A 17,469-nucleotide genomic window follows, 5' to 3' on the forward strand; every position below is an offset into this window, starting at 1 on the left:
CACGAAAAGATGCTCGACTATGCATATAATTGGCAGCTTTGGAAAGAAAACACTAAGGTTTCCAAAACTGCAAAGATATTATCTGTGAGTGCCACAGAACTCATGCTACAGGCGAAACCAAGATGAAACTTCAACCAGGAAATGGGCAGAATTTTTGAAGCTCTGTTTTCCATTGTCTCCTTATATGGCTGTGAATGCGCCGGGAATGAGCCTGCCCTTTCTATCGTTTCTCCAAGGTGTCTGCAGCATTGTGAAGTATTTGTAGGCATATCATTGGAAGATTGGCCATAAGAGACTACATTTACCAGGGGTCCGCCCGGTGTCCTTTGTCTAAATTGTGCGTAAATCTACAAGCTGCACGCAGTCATCCAGTGATTGAGAGGAGAGAGGAGGCTTTCAACGAACGATATATCATGAAGAGATATGTGAAAAACACCTTGAGGATTGATTCTAAACAACATTTACCATGTTTCAGTCGATATTATGGAGTTAATTTGGAAAAAAGTTCGGCGTTTTGAAGACTGAATTTTCGGGTTTTTTTGGTAGCCAAACGTGACGCACCAAACGGAGCAATTTCTCCTAAACAAATAATCTTTCAGGAAAAACGGAGCATTTGCTATCTAACTGAATCTCCTCATTGAAAACATCTGAAGTTCTTCAAAGGTAATGATTTTATTTGAATGATTTTCAGTTTGTGAAAATGTTGCCTGCTGATGCTGACGCTAAATGCTACGCTAGCTGCGCTAGCGGTTACACAAATGCTTGTTTTGCTATGGTTGAGAAGCATATTTTGAAAATCTAAGATGACAGTGTTGCAAACGGAGCGATTTCTCCTAAACAAATAATCTTTCAGGAAAAACTGAACTCATTTGCGATTTTCATGAATAGTTAACGTTGCGTTATGGTAATGAGCTTGAGGCTGTATTCACGATCCCGGATCCGGGATGGCTCGACGCAAGAAGTTAAAGGTCCCCAAAGCACACATATCCATTGGTCGCTCGTCTTTTCAGTTCACTGCAGCTAGCGATTGGAACGAGCTGCAACAAACACTCAAACTGGACAGTTTTATCTCCATCTTTTCATTCAAAGACTCCATCATGGCTAGTTATCATGTTGTGTTGCTACCATGCTGTGTTGTCATGTGTTGCTGCCTTGTTATGTCGTCGTCTTAGGTCCCTCTTATGTTGTCTCTCTTGTCATGATGTGCGTTTTGTCCTATATTTATATTAGGGATAAACAATATAAAATCGGTGAACATATTGGAATCTGACGATATTAGCTAAAAATGCCAACATCGGTATCGGCCCGATGTCGAGTTTAAGAGTAAGAACATTTCAGCGAGACAACACAAAGGCGAAATCCATTAGAACAAAGATAATGGAATTCATTGCCCTCAACACCCACGGTTCTCTGCCGTGGGTGATGTTGGCTTTCGCCAACTGGTCGAGCACCGGTACACACTACCAAGTGCGCTATTTTTCAGATGTTGCCCTACCGGAGATACACAGTAATAGCATCACTGCTATTAGCTTCACAACATACATACTACAGACGCCATTTGGGTCTCTGCATTTCAAAAAAGATACAGTAGCACTGTCAAAGTTGTACAAAAAGTCTGCAAACAAGCAAACACCGGCCACGAACAATGTGTTTACAATACCGGGTTGGTAATAAAGCATCATTTGTTCGACCGCAACTTCTGGGGTAGCTAGCTTTAGCGTCATTATTCTTAGCAATGATTTATGAATCCTTGTGAGTAAGTATTAGCTAGGTTGCCACTTGCTGTTCACCTATTGAAATTGAACTTCAGTTCATGAAAATAAATAGCTAGCTAGCTACTTAACCTTGTTGCCCAAAGTTAACGTTATAAGCAGCCAGCTAGCTTCATCTGGCTAGTAAGGCCTGACCAGACCGGGTTGTGTTGTGAAGCTAGCCACAATAAGGATTAGGCACAGTTTGCCTTCAAAATAAAAAGTATGTCATTGACAGTGATGCAAATGAATACAAATAGTAAAATTATGCCATACTTTTATTTTGAAGGCTAACCGCAAATCCACTATTGTGGCTAATCTTTATTGTGGCTAGCTTCACAGATGGTCCGACCACCATTAATCAAATAAGAACTGTCTTATGAATTAGGGTTATTTTAGATGACTATAGCTACTGAAACAGATGTCGGTTTGCTATGTTTTTGGGGAAGAACATTGTTTGCATCCATGAGCTAGCTAGCTTTTTTTTAATGACCAGCACTGTATGTGCCAGCATCATAGCATAAATATCGATGAATCGTTGTGACATGAAATATGAGCGATAGTGTAATAACTACGTAAAAAATGTATGAATGCGTTAAATTATTATGTGACGTGCAGTCATATTCAGATCCTGATTGGTAACCGCTGATTATTATTTGACCCTACTGGTCATCTATGAATGTTTGAACATCTTGAAAAACGATCTGGCCTTAATGGCCATGTAAACTTATAATCTCCAGCCAGAAAAGGATTTGCCACCCCTCAAAGCCTGATTCCTCTCTAGGTTTCTTCCTAGGTTCCTGCCTTTCCAGAGAGTTTATCCTAGCCACTATGCTTATATCAGCGCTGACAACTGCTGACAAAAAGGCTATATAAATTAAATTATTTTACTAGGCAAGTCAGTTAAGAACAAATTCTTATTTTCAATGACTGCCTAAGAACAGTGGGTTAACTGCCTGTTCAGGGGCAGAACGACAGATTTGTACCTTGTCAGCTCAGATATTCGAACTTGCAACCTTTCGGTTACTAGTCCAACGCTCTAACCACTAGGCTACCCTGTGTAATACCAAACTGGGGTACACCGTTGGGGGTACACCAAATAAAAATGTGATTCACACTTTTAAAAAATTAAAACAATTCAAAACAGTACATTTAGGTGAGTTTTTGCTCTCGCCCGAGTAGCCTCGTTTCACTGCAAAAATAAAATTAAACCATCTAGTGTTCAGCGAAATAACAGTAGTGTCAAATACAGGTAGCCTAGTCAAATAATTAACATCCAATCACATTAACCGTTACTCTCTTGGGAAAGCTTCACTCTTGCGCAGACATTTAGAAACCAACATGACAATTTGAAAAATAGGCCACAGGAGTTTTTGAGCGAGAATAAAGACAACTTTCAAGTCGTAAGACATGTATAAAAGCAACAGATACCATTAATAAGAAGGGGCTAGAAGCATCTTATATGGTGAGCTACCGAGTGGCTAGGACAGGTAAGCCTCATGCTATTGTGGAGGACTTAATTCTTCCTGCTGCCACGGAAATGGCTGGGACAATGCTGGGGGAAAAGGCCCCAAAAATTATACAGACAAAGTCTTCATCAAACAACACTGCTTCACGACATATCAAGTGAAATGGCAGAACATGTTTTGAAACAATTACTGCTTCTCATACAAGCCAGTGAATTCTATGCGTTACAGCTGGATGAGTCAACAGACGTGGCAGGCCTGGCACAGCTCCTGGTATATGTCCATTACGTTTATAGGGGGGTAAATTAAGGAAGACATCCTCTTCTGGAAACCAAGACAACATGAGTGGATATTTTTTAAGTACTGGACAGCTTTGTGACATCAAATGGACTTTGGTGATCAAGATGTGTTGGTATCTGTACTGATGGCGCAAAAGCCATGACAGGGAGACATAGTGGAGTGGTAACGCGCGTGCACACAGTTGCTCCCGATGCCACTTGTGTACACTGCAGCATCCACCGAGAGGCTCTTGCTGCCAAGGGAATGCCTGACAGCTTGAAAGACGTTTTGAACACTACAGTGAAAATGGTTAACTGGGGGTGGAAACATCATGCTTTGGGGCTGTTTTTCTGCAAAGGGACCAGGACGACTGATCCGTGTAAAGGAAAGAATGAATGGGTCCATGTATCGTGAGATTTTGAGCGAAAACCTTCTTCCATCAGCAAGGCCCCTGAACTCTCGTGTATTTTCTGCATTATGCAATGATATGGGCAGCGACCATGTAACGCTTTTACAACATACAGAAGTGCTCTGGTTATCAAGGGGCAAAGTATTGGCACGTCTTTTTGAATTGAGAGACAAGCTTAGTTTTCTTTACTGACCATAATTTTAACTTGTCTGACCGCTTCCATGATGACGAGTTCCTCACACGACTGGCCTATCTGGGTGATGTTTTTCCTCTCCTGAATGATCTGAATCTAGGATTAGAGGGACTCTCCGCAACTATTTTCAATATGCGGGACAAAATTGAGGCTATGATTAGGCTATAATTTTCTGTCTGCATTTACAAGGACAACACACAAGTCTTCCCACCTGTGTGTTAACTCAAGCTTATGGACAATGTCAAATGTGATACAGTGGGGCAAAAAAGTACTTAGTCAGCCACCAATTGTGCAAGTTCTCCCACTTAAAAAGACGAGAGAGGCCTGTAATTTTCATCACAGGTACACTACAATTATGACAGACAAAATGAGGGAAAAAAATCCAGAAAATCACATTGTAGGATTTGTTATGATTTTATTAGCAAATTATGGTGGAAAATAAATATTTGGTCACCTACAAACAAGCAAGATTTCTGGCTCTCAAAGACCTGTAACAACTTCTTTAAGAGGCCTCTCTGTCCTCCACTTGTTACCTGTATTAATGGCACCTGTTTGAACTTGTTATCAGTATAAAAGACACCTGTCCACAACCTCAAACAGTCACACTCCAAATTCCACTATGGCCAAGACCAAAGAGCTGTCAAAGGACACCAGAAACAAAATTGTAGACCTGCACCAGGCTGGGAAGACTGAATCTGCAATAGGTAAGCAGCTTGGTTTGAAGAAATCAACTGTGGGAGCAATTATTAGGAAATGGAAGACATACAAGACCACTGATAATCTCCCTCGATCTGGGGCTCCACGCAAGATCTCACCCAGTGGGGTCAAAATGATCACAAGAACGGTGAGCAAAAATCCCAGAACCACACGGGGGGACCTAGTGAATGACCTGCAGAGAGCTGGGACCAAAGTAACAAAGCCTACCATCAGTAACACACTACACCGCCCGGGACTCAAATCCTCCAGTGCCAGACGTGACCCCCTGCTTAAGCCAGTACATGTCCAGGCCCGTCTGAAGTTTGCTAGAGAGCATTTGGATGACCCAGAAGAAGATTGGGAGAATGTCATACGGTCAGATGAAACCAAAATATAACTTTTTGGTAAAAACTCAACTTGTCGTGTTTGGAGGACAAAGAATGCTGAGTTGCATCCAAAGAACACCATACCTACTGTGAAGCATGGGGGTGGAAACATCATGCTTTGGGGCTGTTTTTCTGCAAAGGGACCAGGACGACTGATCCGTGTAAAGGAAAGAATGAATGGGTCCATGTATCGTGAGATTTTGAGCGAAAACCTTCTTCCATCAGCAAGCGCATTGAAGATGAAACGTGGCTGGGTCTTTCAGCATGACAATGATCCCAAACACACCGCCCGGGCAACGAAGGAGTGGCTTCGTAAGAAGCATTTCAAGGTCCTGGAGTGGCCTAGCCAGTCTCCAGATCTCAACCCCATAGAAAATCTTTGGAGGGAGTTGAAAGTCCGTGTGGCCCAGCAACAGCCCCAAAACATCACTGCTCTAGAGGAGATCTGCATGGAGGAATGGGCCAAAATACCAGCAAAAGTGTGTGAAAACCTTGTGAAGACTTCCTGAAAACGTTTGACCTCTGTCATTGCCAACAAAGGATATGTAACAAAGTATTGAGATAAACTTTTGTTATTGACCAAATACTTATTTTCCACCATAATTAGCAAATAGATTCATTAAAAATCCTACAATGTGATTTTCTGGATTTTTTCTCTCTCATTTTGTCTGTCATAGTTGAAGTGTACCTATGTTGAAAATGACAGGCCTCTCTCATCTTTTTAAGTGGGAGGACTTGCACAATTGGTGGCTGACCAAATAATTTTTTGCCCCACTGTATAGCGATGCACCTGAGTGAGCTGGGTGCGTAATTACGCAGGCATTTTCCTGAAACGGACGACACAAACAACTGGATTAACCCTTTCACGCCCTGCCTCCAAGTCCACTTACCGATATCTGAACAAGAGAGCCTCATCGAAATTGCAACAAGTGGTTCTTTGAAAATTGAATTTAAATCAGAAACCACTGCCAGATTTCTGGATAGGGCTGCGCTCAGAGTTTCTTGCCTTGGCAAATCACGCTGTTAAGACACGGATGCCCTTTGCAACCACGTAGGCACCCATGTATAGTACTGGCACACAGTATTCAGCATAATACACATGACACAACCACATGCCATGTACAGTCTTCAAACAAATACATTTGAAGTAAAGACATAAGATGTGTACACACACACGGCTAACAGACAGCACACGCATACACAGGCCAAAAAAACTCACATTACAAATATACAGTACAATGTACACCATATACAGTACAGTATAAACAACACACAAAATGCATATGCAGCACACTAACACACTGTATACACATAGCAAGCTCTAATACACACCATACACACACAATTCATTCTCTCCTCCTCCCTCTGCTTCGCATGCTGTTTTTTTTTAAAATCTCATTAATGCAACCCATCTGTTCGGCAGGTTGATGAGTGCCAGATATTTAAACCGTTTCGCGAGGCCTATTCTGCTTTATTTTCCAACCCGCATTCTGAGTGGCTCTTTTGATCTGCGGCGACAAGCTTTTTCTGTTGCCCCTCCAACACCAGGCAGTGGCTACACCCTAGTCGGGGATCACCAGTCGTCCCACAGCACCCTTCCCTAGTTCCCCACCCTTTCCTTCCCTCCCCTCTTACCTTCTCTGCTTTGGAATCAATCTCCAGCTCTGCTATTTTGGCCCATTTCTGCCAGAAGTTGGGATCGTCCAGGGAAATATCAGTTCTGTTTCCAGAAGATACAAAGCTGGCCTGGAAATGACAAGGAAAACAAAAGCATGCACACACACACACACGCAGGCATCAACTGGACTGGATCCATGCAAGTAACATACACAGGGATGTGCTGAGAAAGCTGATAAGGTGTGAAATCTGACATTGGTAAAAGATAGGAAACTGAAACTTGTGGATACTGGCTAACATATAATTCATCCAATAGTACAGCCTAACATGCTGACCAGACCGCACGCAAGTTGATTTTGTCCACCCACACCAGACGCGATCAGGACATGCACGTTGAAAACATACTCTGAACCAATTATATTAATTTGGGGACTGGTCGAAAAGCATTAAACATTTATGGCAATTTAGCTTGCTGTTGATAGCTAATTTGTCCTGGAATATAAATACTGGGTTGTTATTTTACCTGGAATGCACAAGGTCCTCTACTCCGACAATTAATCCAAAGATAAAAAGGTAAACGTTTTTTTCTAGTATTCTTCTTTGAACTTTATATGGTGGTTGGCAACCAACTTTAAGGTGCATTACCACAACCGACTGGACTTAAGTGTGGAACTCAGTTCTTTCAAATCACCCACGTGGGTATATGCTCCTAAAAAACAATGAGGAGATGGGAGAGGCAGGATTTGCAGCGAGTTGATGGTCACAAATAGAACCAAGTTCTATTTTAGCGCCTGGCTACGCCGACGCTCGCGAGCAATGTGGGTGCAATGACTGAATAACATGTATATGGACATTTATTTTGCAATCGCTCGTGCAGGGCGTCCGGTCTGGTCAGCATGTAAGGATTAGAGTTTAAGATATAAAATAGGGGTAGGGTTTGGCAAAGGTAGAGCCCTTGACACTCAAACTTGAATTTCCTCATTGTAGTTGAGCACAATAATGTAATACTCTAATCTCAAACTACCACCATCCAGCAAAGTAATATAGTGAGGTTTTTGGACAGTGAAACCTTTCATGTTGTTTTGGCTCTGTAGTCCAGTGCGTTGTATTTGAAATTATACAATGACTATTAGGTTAAAGTGCATACTGTCCATATCGGGTGAACCATTTTGAAATTACAGCGCTTTATGTAAATACATTTTAGGGAACCAAAAGAACTTGGACAAATTCACTTTATGTGTATTAAAGTAGTCAAGTGTGGTATTTGTACCCATATTCCTTATACGGATAATCATGAATGAATGGTGAATAATGATGATTGAAACATTTAGAGGCACAAAGATCATACACCAAGACATAATAATATACTGACTCTACACAAACGCACATACAAGCTGCTGCTACTCTGTTTATCTTATACCCTGTTGCCTAGTCACCTTACCCCTATACATACTGTATCTACCACCATCATCACTCCAGTATCCCTGCCCATTGTAAATATGGTATTGGAACTGACCCTGTATATAGTATGTTTACTTATTGTGTTCATCATATTTATTCCTTTTTCTCATGTGTTTTTTTTAGTATTACATTGTTATTTATTATCACATTATTGTTTTTTGAGATTGCAAGAAAGCCATTTCACTGTTTTAATTTTTTTAATTTGACCTTTATTTTACTAGGCAAGTCAGTTAAGAACAAATTCTTATTTTCAATGATGGCCTAGGAACAGTGGGTTAACTTTCGCACTCATCATTATTCACCATTCATTCATGATTATACGTAATCATGGTAGAAACCAGATTAATGTAGAAGTGTTTAGAAACATATTCCTTATTTGTATTTAAAAAAAACGTTTTACCCTTTTTTCTCCCCAAATTTGTTTTATCCAATTGGTAGTTACAGTCTTGTCGCATCGCTGCAACTCCCGTACGGACTCGGGGGAGGCAAAGATCGAGAGCCTTTCATCCTCTGAAACATGACCCTGCCAAGCCGTGCTGCTTCTTGACACACTGCTTGCTTAACCCTGAAGCCAGCTGCACCAATGTGTCGGAGGAAACACCGTATAGCTGGCAACAGAAGTCAGCGTGCATGCGCCCGGCCCGCCATAAGGAGTCACTAGAGCGTGATGAGACAAGGACATCCTGGCCGGGCAAACCCTCCCCTAACCCGGACGATGCTGGACCAATTGTGCACTGCCTCATGGGTCTCCCGGTCGCGGCCGGCTGCAACACAGCCCAACCCTAACCCACTGCAATGCAGTGCATTACAGGCTGACTACACCGCTCGCATCGCATGTGCGAGCGTTGCGAAAGACATTTAGAAATCTATATTATTAAATTTTGCACCCACACTGCACAAGCATCTGCGTTACCAAGGGCTAAAATAGAAGTCAGTTCTATTTATGACGCAGATCGCGCTGCAAGTCCTGCCTCTCCCATCTCCTCATTGGTTTATAGAAGCAGGTACCCACATGCCATCTCCTCATTGGTTATACCCACGTGGGTGACTCAAAGATGAACGAGGTCGGTAATGCACCTAAGTTGCCAATCGCAATATAAGGTCAAGAGAAGAAAAAGCCTAGAAGGAGGAGAGATGACTAGAAACGATTCAGTTGACCGTTTTATGTGTGAATGAATTGTCGGTGTAGAGGACCTTGTACATTTCAGGTAAAATAACAACTCAATGTTTATGTCCCAGGACAAATTAGCTAGCAACAGCAAGCTAGCTAAATAGGACAAATTAGCTAGCAAGTGCAAGCTAGCTAGCTAAATTGCCATAAAGGTTTAATGCTTTTCGACCTGCCCCCAAATTAATGTAATCGGTTCAGTTTGTTTTGATATTTTAACCTGCATGTCGTGAAAGTTATGCACGACAGCCGGTTTGGGTTCCATGTTAGACCGCTGCGCCACTCAGGAGGCAACATATTCTATTCTTATTACAATAAGTGACTCAAATGACAATACGTTATTTAGCATGAATTTGTATAGGCCACAAAATAATCTGAAACACAACCAAAACAAACTGCAAATGTATCCAAAAAGTTAGTAGAGTCACAAGCATTATGTAGTCATTGCATGCTAGGAATATGGGACCAAATACTAAACTTTTGACTACTATTATCCGAAAACTTTTGGTTCCCTAAAATGGTGTGACTATATACAAAAAGTGCTGTAATTTCTCAACAGTTGGCCCAATATGGATGAAAATGGCCTCAATCTATAGCTGATAGTCTGCACTATATAACCGCATAGGTTAATTGTATAACGGTATCATTTAAAATTCTAAGTGCTGGAGTACAAAGCCAAAACAAATGTGTCGCTGTCCAAATACATTTAGACCTCATTGTAGATTTAGGTTGAAGGGTAAGGTTTAGTTTTACAATTGACTTTACCTTGGCAAATGTGGAGCACTCTGTCTGGATGGTGGAGGTCTGGATATGGGTCAGAGGTTAATGGTCAGAGGTCAAGGGTATAAGGGTCAGGATTTACCTTGGCAAAAGTGGCTGGATGGTGATGGTCTGGATATCAGGGTCATGTCAAACACAGAGGTCAGGCGTTAGGAGCATAAGGATAAGGAATTACCTTGGCGAAGGTAGAGCCCTTGCCCTCTGTCTGGATGGTGATGGTCTGGGTATCAGGGTCAGGGTCAGGAGGTTAGGAGCAAAGGGTCATGGTCTTACCTTGGCAAAGTTGGAGCCCCTGCCCTCTCTCTCTCGATGGTTTGAATATTAGGGTCAGGGGTTAGAGGTCAGGGTATAAGGGTCAGGGTTTACCTTGGCGAAGGTGGAGCCCTTGCCCTCTGTCTCAATGGTGATGGTTTGTGTGCGGCGCTGCAGGATCTGGTCGATGTCCTCCTCGCAGAACTTGGAGCCCTCGTCCTCCTCGTCCATCAGTGCTCCATATGCCCCCTTCCTCAGCAGGTCCTCCACCTCAATCTTGGTCATCTGCTGCATCTTTGGGACACCATGCCCCCCATTAGTTAGGAAGCCATAGCAACAGATCTCAGATCAGCTGGACCCAATTACAGATCAAGGTTGAGGTCAATTCCATTTGAATTTATTTCCTGAATTAGATAAGGGATCCTTAGGAATCAGAAACAGCAGAGAGATCTAAAAATCTGTGTTTATTGGAATATTATATTTCGGTAGGGATGTGGAAAATCACAAAGCCGTCTTCTGCTGACACGGGTAGTGAAAGCTTGATGAACGGATGGAGGGGTACTAAACCAGGATAGTCCAAAGGAACATGTTTATCAAGTCCGCTGACAACTGTTTGTGTTGTACTGCAAAACAGGCAACAAAAGCGTTAAGGGACTGCAGTGCAGTGTGGATGACCATACAAATGTCAAAGACTACTACTACATGAAGGTGGTAGACAACGCAATCTTTATACAAAGAAAACCCTGACATCAAACATTCATCCTTAATAGTTTAACCTGGTCCTAGATCAGTTTGTGCTGGCATGAGGATGAATGTCAATAGGAGTTGGCAAGACAGCACAAACAGATCTGGGACCAGGCTGTTATGGCACAGTCTCTCACCCCATTGAGGCTGCCCTTTCGATTGATGTCCTGCAGCACGGCCTTGTCTAGACCCAGCTTCAGACTGGCTTTGTCAAACATCTCCCTCTCATAGGAGTTCCTAGTGATCAGTCTATACACCTTCACTGCTTTACTCTGGCCGATGCGGTGGCAGCGAGCTTGGGCCTGGCATGGACAAACACAGAGCAGTTTTTGTTGTATTAATACTGCCATTAACAGTGTGTGAAGAGTAGTCTTTTTCTATATGCCATGTCATTCTCCATGCACACATGAAATCTTCTGGAAATATACTGCCCTACCAAGCAAATTGGTCGAACATGAGTTAAATGTCATTTTTGCAACATTAAATACATGCTTAATCATGTGGACAAGTATCCTGCCTCTATTGTATTGTGTTTTGGAGAAAATGCAGGTCATGTTAGCAGCAACTGCATAAAGTTACTGTGAAACGAAGGTAAATAAAATCTATTTTTCTCAGTTCCACGCTATGAGCTGTAACTGCCCTTTTGCTTGGTAGGGCAGTATATATAGCCACCCCTTTCATCTGAAGCAACTTACAGAGTGTATACATTTTTATAGGGGTGAACCCAGCAGGAATGGAACCAACAATCCCACCATTGCTCTATCAACTGAGCCACACAGGATATCGATACAATGACAATACAACTTTACTGTCCATGGTTACAGCGCACAACGAAAATGTGTCTTGTATCTGCAGTGCAGCGCATGTGGTTGGAGAGCATGTTGTGGGGTTAAGTGAATTTCTGAAGGGCCCAGCAGTAGGGGATTGTTGTTAGGAAATGAACCCAGCAGCCCTTCAGTTGCCAGATCAATTTGTATTTTTTGAACAGGCGACCTTTTGGCTACAGGTCCAAATCCTTAGCAGCTAGGCTAACTACTGTGCCATGAAACCACTTCAGGAAATTAGTATAATACTTTTAAGTCCAGCACTGGGTTTAATTGAGGTCCGAAAAACGTGCCCTAAGTGGTACTGCACTTTGTGCTGACTAACCTGTAGGTCATTCTGGGGGTTCCAATCCGAGTCGAAGATGATGCAGGTGTCTGCAGCGGTCAGGTTGATGCCTAGGCCCCCAGCACGAGTACACAGCAGGAACACAAAGCGGTCTGAGTCCACCTTACAGAACCTGTCAATCGCAGCCTGGCGCAGGTTCCCCCGCACTCTGCCATCGATGCGCTCATAGGTGTACCTGCAACCAAATATAAAACATATGAAAGTACTGTAACGACCTCAACCGAACACCCAGCAACCTCAAGAGGTTTGGATCTTTTGGCGTAATGGCTAATCTGTTCAGCTGACAGTTGCTGGACCCAGGTTTGTTCCTGGTCGGGGTTACCCTTGAATTCGCGTCAAAACACACACTCCCCTATGTACACTATATTACAAATATATTACAAATGAGTGAATTTGGCTATTTCAGCCATACCCATTGCTGACAGGTATATTAAATCAAGCACACAGTCATGCAATCTCCATACACAAACATTGGCAGTAGAATGGCCTAAAAGATACTGATCTTTTAACGTGGCACCGTCATAGGATGCCACCTTTCCGTTCTTCAAATTTCTGCCCTGCTGTTTCTCAAACTAGACAGTCTAATGTACTTGTCCTCTTGCTCAGTTGTGCACCGGGGCCTCCCACTCCTCTTTCTATTCTGATTAGAGCCAGTTTGCATTGTTCTGTGAAGGAAGTAGTACACAGCGTTGAACGAGATCTTCAGTTTCTTAGCAATTTCTCGCATCAAATAGCCTTCATTTCTCAGAACAAGAATAAACTGATGAGTTTCAGAAGAAAGTTATTTGTTTCTGGCCATTTTGAGCCTGTATTCGAACCCACAAATGCTGATGCTCCAGATACTCAACTAGTCTAAAGAAGGCCAGTTGTATTGCTTATTTAAATCAGCACAACCGTTTTCAGCTGTGCTAACATTATTGCAAAAGGGTTTTCATATGATCAATTAGCTAATCTAAGTTTATCATTTTAAAAGGCTAACACAACAGGCCATTGGAACACAGGAGTGATGGTTGCTGATAATGGGCCTCTGTATGCCTATGTAGATATTCCAGCTACAGTAGTCATTTACAACATTAACAATGTCTACACTGTATTTCTGATCAATTTGATGTTATTTTAAAATGGACCAAAAAAATGGTTTTTCTTTCAAAAACAAGGAAATTCCTAAGTGACCCCAAACTTTGGAACGGTAGTGTATATAATGATTTAAAAAAAAATGTAATCAAAATACAGGGCAGAAATGCCTTCTGGAACATGGGAATCAAGCTCTATCGACAAAGATCAGTGGGGAAAAGTTGTGATGGACTACCTTCTGTACAGTCAGTGTGAACCGGAGTGACTTGACACAACGGGCCAAACGAGCTGTAGCTAGGTACAAACAGAAAAGCGTTCATCCATGTATACAGGTAAGAGTCACACTACATGTTTACATATTATACGTTTCTAATTTTATCAGAAAGTAGTTTTGGTTGCATGTTAAAAATCGTACTGTTAGCTAGCAAACGTTACATGTATTATCTATGCAGCAATGTTATTTGTAATCTCAGAATTCCATTTGCATTGCTAGTTATAGCCTAATTTTAGCTAGCCAGCTGACATTGAACCTAGTTGGTTAGCTTTAGCTACCTGCAGATTCATACTACAGCATTTCATGAATGGTGGCTAGCTATGACAATCCATTTGTAATGTAGCTATGGGTTGGGATTGTGGTTCATTGTTTAGCTAGCCGGCTACATGTCTAAACAAAAGACTCCTCTTTGCCAGATGATTACAGGACCCATCAAGTTAGCCAGGTGTGTCTGGGTGATTACGGCCATCTATTGTATTTCATGAACATGTGTACATGTCGAGACAATAGTGACCCATCCACTTAACTAGAATGTAGCTGGGGGGTGGTTATAGCATTTCTTTCACATGACCCATCAATTTAAATAAGTGTGTCTAGGTAAACATAATCTAATAATTAGGAAATATTTTTATCTGGAGACTTTCTTAGTTTTGATATTGCGACAATGCAAATATTCAAGTAATCATTTCACGGTACCACGTGACAAATACACTTTGACCTGCACCAAAGTCAGATTAGGATATAGGCCAAGAACTAGATAAGGTGTATTTTTACCTGGAGTTTTTATCCTATTGTAGGCTACTACTTTCACCACTTTTAGTCTTGAAATCTTTGGTTGTTTACTACACTATCACTGCCCCAAACCCCAGGCTCTATCCTCAGCCCCAGGCTCACCTCCTCTGGATGAGGTAGTCCTCCAGGATATCCAGGCAGCGCACCATCTGGGAGAAGACCAGCACCTTGTGGCCGCCAGCAATCAGCTTAGGCAGCAGTTTGTCGATGAGCACCAGCTTCCCCGCCGCCTGGATCATGGCCTGGAGGTTGAAGTCCCAGGCATCGGGGCTGTGTGTTTTCCTGAAGCTATCCAGGATCTTCTCCTCCGCACCTGGACGTTTCCATCGAAAATTGACATTTTATTATGAACTGTGAACATTGTAAGTGTTTTTTTTGTGTGTTTGTGTTTACACATGTCACCTTTGATCAGGTAGGGGTGGTTGCAGCACTTCCGCAGCTCCATCATGGTGTTGATGAGGTTGGGCATGTTATGCTGGTTGGCCCCCTTGGCCAGGAAGGTGAAGTTCTTCTCAAGGATGGCACGGTAGTACTTCTTCTGCATGTTGGTGAGCTCCACCTCAATGATGGTCTCCTCCTTGGGTGCCAGGTTCTTCTCCACGTCGTCCTTCAGCCGCCGCAGCATCATGGGCTTCAGGATGGCCTGCAGCTTCTTCACCTGGGGTAGAGGAGAGCAGGGTTGGGGTCAAAGGAGGACAGAGGAGGTCAGGATCTGATGGTCTGCAGTAATGAGACTTGAATGTCTAGCGTAGCTACAGACTTAACCGCATACAGTTTGGACTTAGACAATTCAATTGTTTGTTTAGTCTGGCCTGGACACAACATTGTTTACTGTGGCACTATTCATAACAATATGTTTAAATGGCCCACACCTGCACTGCAGATGCAACAACTTGACACCGACACAGATTCAACAACTGCTTGATGATGTAAAATGCAGGCTTTCCGTTTTGTTCAGAAGCATGTTAACTGCCATTACGAGTATAGTATACGATACAAGTATATACAAGTATACGAGTATACGATACAATGTTTAAAAAGGAAAGTGCTGAAGGGTGTCTCTGAGAAAGAATCAACATTCCCATAAATTCCAAAAAGGTAGGTTTCCCACTTTGCGACACGAAAAGGGTAATCTCAGAGAAAAAATAAATAAACAAATAAATAAAAATCACCTGTTCCTCAGTCTTCAGATCTCCAAACTCCTCTAGGAAGAGGCTCTCAGAGGGGAACTGTAGGGGCTCCAGGAAGTTGAGAAGACTGAAGAGCTCCTCCACCGAGTTCTGCAGAGGGGTACCCGTCAGGAGGACTTTGTGTTCCTACAGGGGGTGGTAGAGGTGGAAGAGAGAGCCCAACAAATTTACAATGCATGTATTACACAACAAAATGGTACACAGATTTGAGTATTTTATACATAAACACATTTATAGAGCTTTTCATGCCACTCAAAGACACATATCATCCATGTAACTCAGAGATTCCCACTCGCTAGTCTGGCTCATTACAATGTTTATTTTTGTGCAGGAATGTCCCTCTTGACCAAGAGAGGGCATCCATGCTACCATCAGCCTTGGCCGGTGCTGCACTGAATTGGACTACAACGACAATGCAGACGGCCAAGGGAGTTAGCTAGCTACACCCTCACCAGGTTCATGAGCTTGAGGCCCTCCAGGAGTTTACAGTTGCGGTTTTTGAGGCGGTGGGCTTCGTCGATGACCACGCAGCGCCAGTGGATCTTCTTCAGCTCTGGACAGTCGGCCATGATCATCTCAAAGGTGGTGATCACCCCGTGGAACTTGTACCCGCCCGACACTATATTTCCCTAGACACAGAGAAAGACAAAAGTTGGAATGAAATAAAATAATTAAGAATACCTTTAACACTTCTTTAACACACACTTTTTAGAGCCGTTCTTTAAAACACATCCAAACACTTGGATGAAAACCGCTATGTTGTCCTCAGGGAGTTCTGGTCCGAAACATTTAATCCTACCACAGTAAATTAAAAACAATGCCATGGCAACAGATTGCTGTCCTCTTCGATCAAATATCAAAACGTTGAAGTCGTTCATGTGAAATCCTCACATTTTGCAGGGTTGATATTAGAATTCATTCGAATATCTTGTAACATTAGAAGATCACAAAAGTAGAGGCGTGGATGAGAGAACCAGTCCATCTGGTGTGACCACCATTTGCCTCATGCGGCACGACATCTCCTTCACACAGAGTTGATCAGGCTGTTGATTGTGGCCTGTGGAATGTTATCCCACTCTTCAATAGCTGTGTGAAGTTGCTGGGTATTGGCGGGAACTGGAATACGCTGTCGTACACACCGATCCAGAGCATCCCAAACAGGCTAAATTGGTGACATGTCTGGTGAGTATGCAAGCCATGGAAGAACTGGGATATTTTCAACTTCCAGGAATTGTGTACAGATCCTTGCGACATGGGGCCGTGAATTATCATGCTGAAACATGAGGTGATGGCGGTGGATGAATGGCACGACAATGGGCCTCAGGATCTAATCATGGTATCTCTATGCATTAAAATTGCCATTAATAAAATGCAATTGTTTGTTGTCCGTAGCTTATGCCTGCCCATACCATAACCCCACCGCCACCATGTCGCACTCTGTTGACAATGTTGACATCAGCAAACCACTCACCCACACAACGCCATACACACTACGCTGTCTGCCATCTGCCCAGCACAGTTGAAACCAGGATAAATCCGTGAAGAGCACACTGCTCCTGCATGCTAGTGGCCATCGAAGTGAGCATTCGCCCACTGAAGTCGGTTATGACGGCGCACTGCAATCAGGTCAAGATCTTGGTGAGGACGATGAGCACGCAGATGAGCTTCCCTGAGACGGTTTCAGACAGTTTGTGCAGAAATTCTTTGGTTGTGCAAACCCACAGTTCCATCAGCTGTCCGGATGGCTGTTCAAGACAATCCCGCAGG

At 42.8% G+C, this 17,469-nt stretch overlaps 1 protein-coding gene across 8 annotated transcripts in view; it reads right to left on the bottom strand.

Moving 5' to 3' along the window:
• The window catches only part of chd6 (chromodomain helicase DNA binding protein 6), a 101,392-nt gene that overhangs the window by 44,643 nt on the left and 39,280 nt on the right, over positions 1–17,469 (bottom strand). For 7 of the 8 annotated variants that reach the window (XM_031827430.1, XM_031827427.1, XM_031827417.1 and 4 more), the window contains exons 13-20: positions 16,155–16,331; positions 15,685–15,828; positions 14,915–15,170; positions 14,615–14,825; positions 12,352–12,547; positions 11,340–11,504; positions 10,573–10,752; positions 6,816–6,926 (exon numbers count right to left, since the gene is read on the bottom strand). In XM_031827430.1, the coding sequence (XP_031683290.1) occupies positions 6,816–6,926; positions 10,573–10,752; positions 11,340–11,504; positions 12,352–12,547; positions 14,615–14,825; positions 14,915–15,170; positions 15,685–15,828; positions 16,155–16,331 (1,440 nt within the window). The remainder of the gene's footprint in view (positions 1–6,815; positions 6,927–10,572; positions 10,753–11,339; positions 11,505–12,351; positions 12,548–14,614; positions 14,826–14,914; positions 15,171–15,684; positions 15,829–16,154; positions 16,332–17,469) is intronic. The other variant, XM_031827413.1, reaches the window with a different exon arrangement.

The sequence above is a fragment of the Oncorhynchus kisutch genome, linkage group LG1, assembly GCF_002021735.2.
Source record: "Oncorhynchus kisutch isolate 150728-3 linkage group LG1, Okis_V2, whole genome shotgun sequence".
Taxonomy (NCBI): domain Eukaryota; kingdom Metazoa; phylum Chordata; class Actinopteri; order Salmoniformes; family Salmonidae; genus Oncorhynchus; species Oncorhynchus kisutch.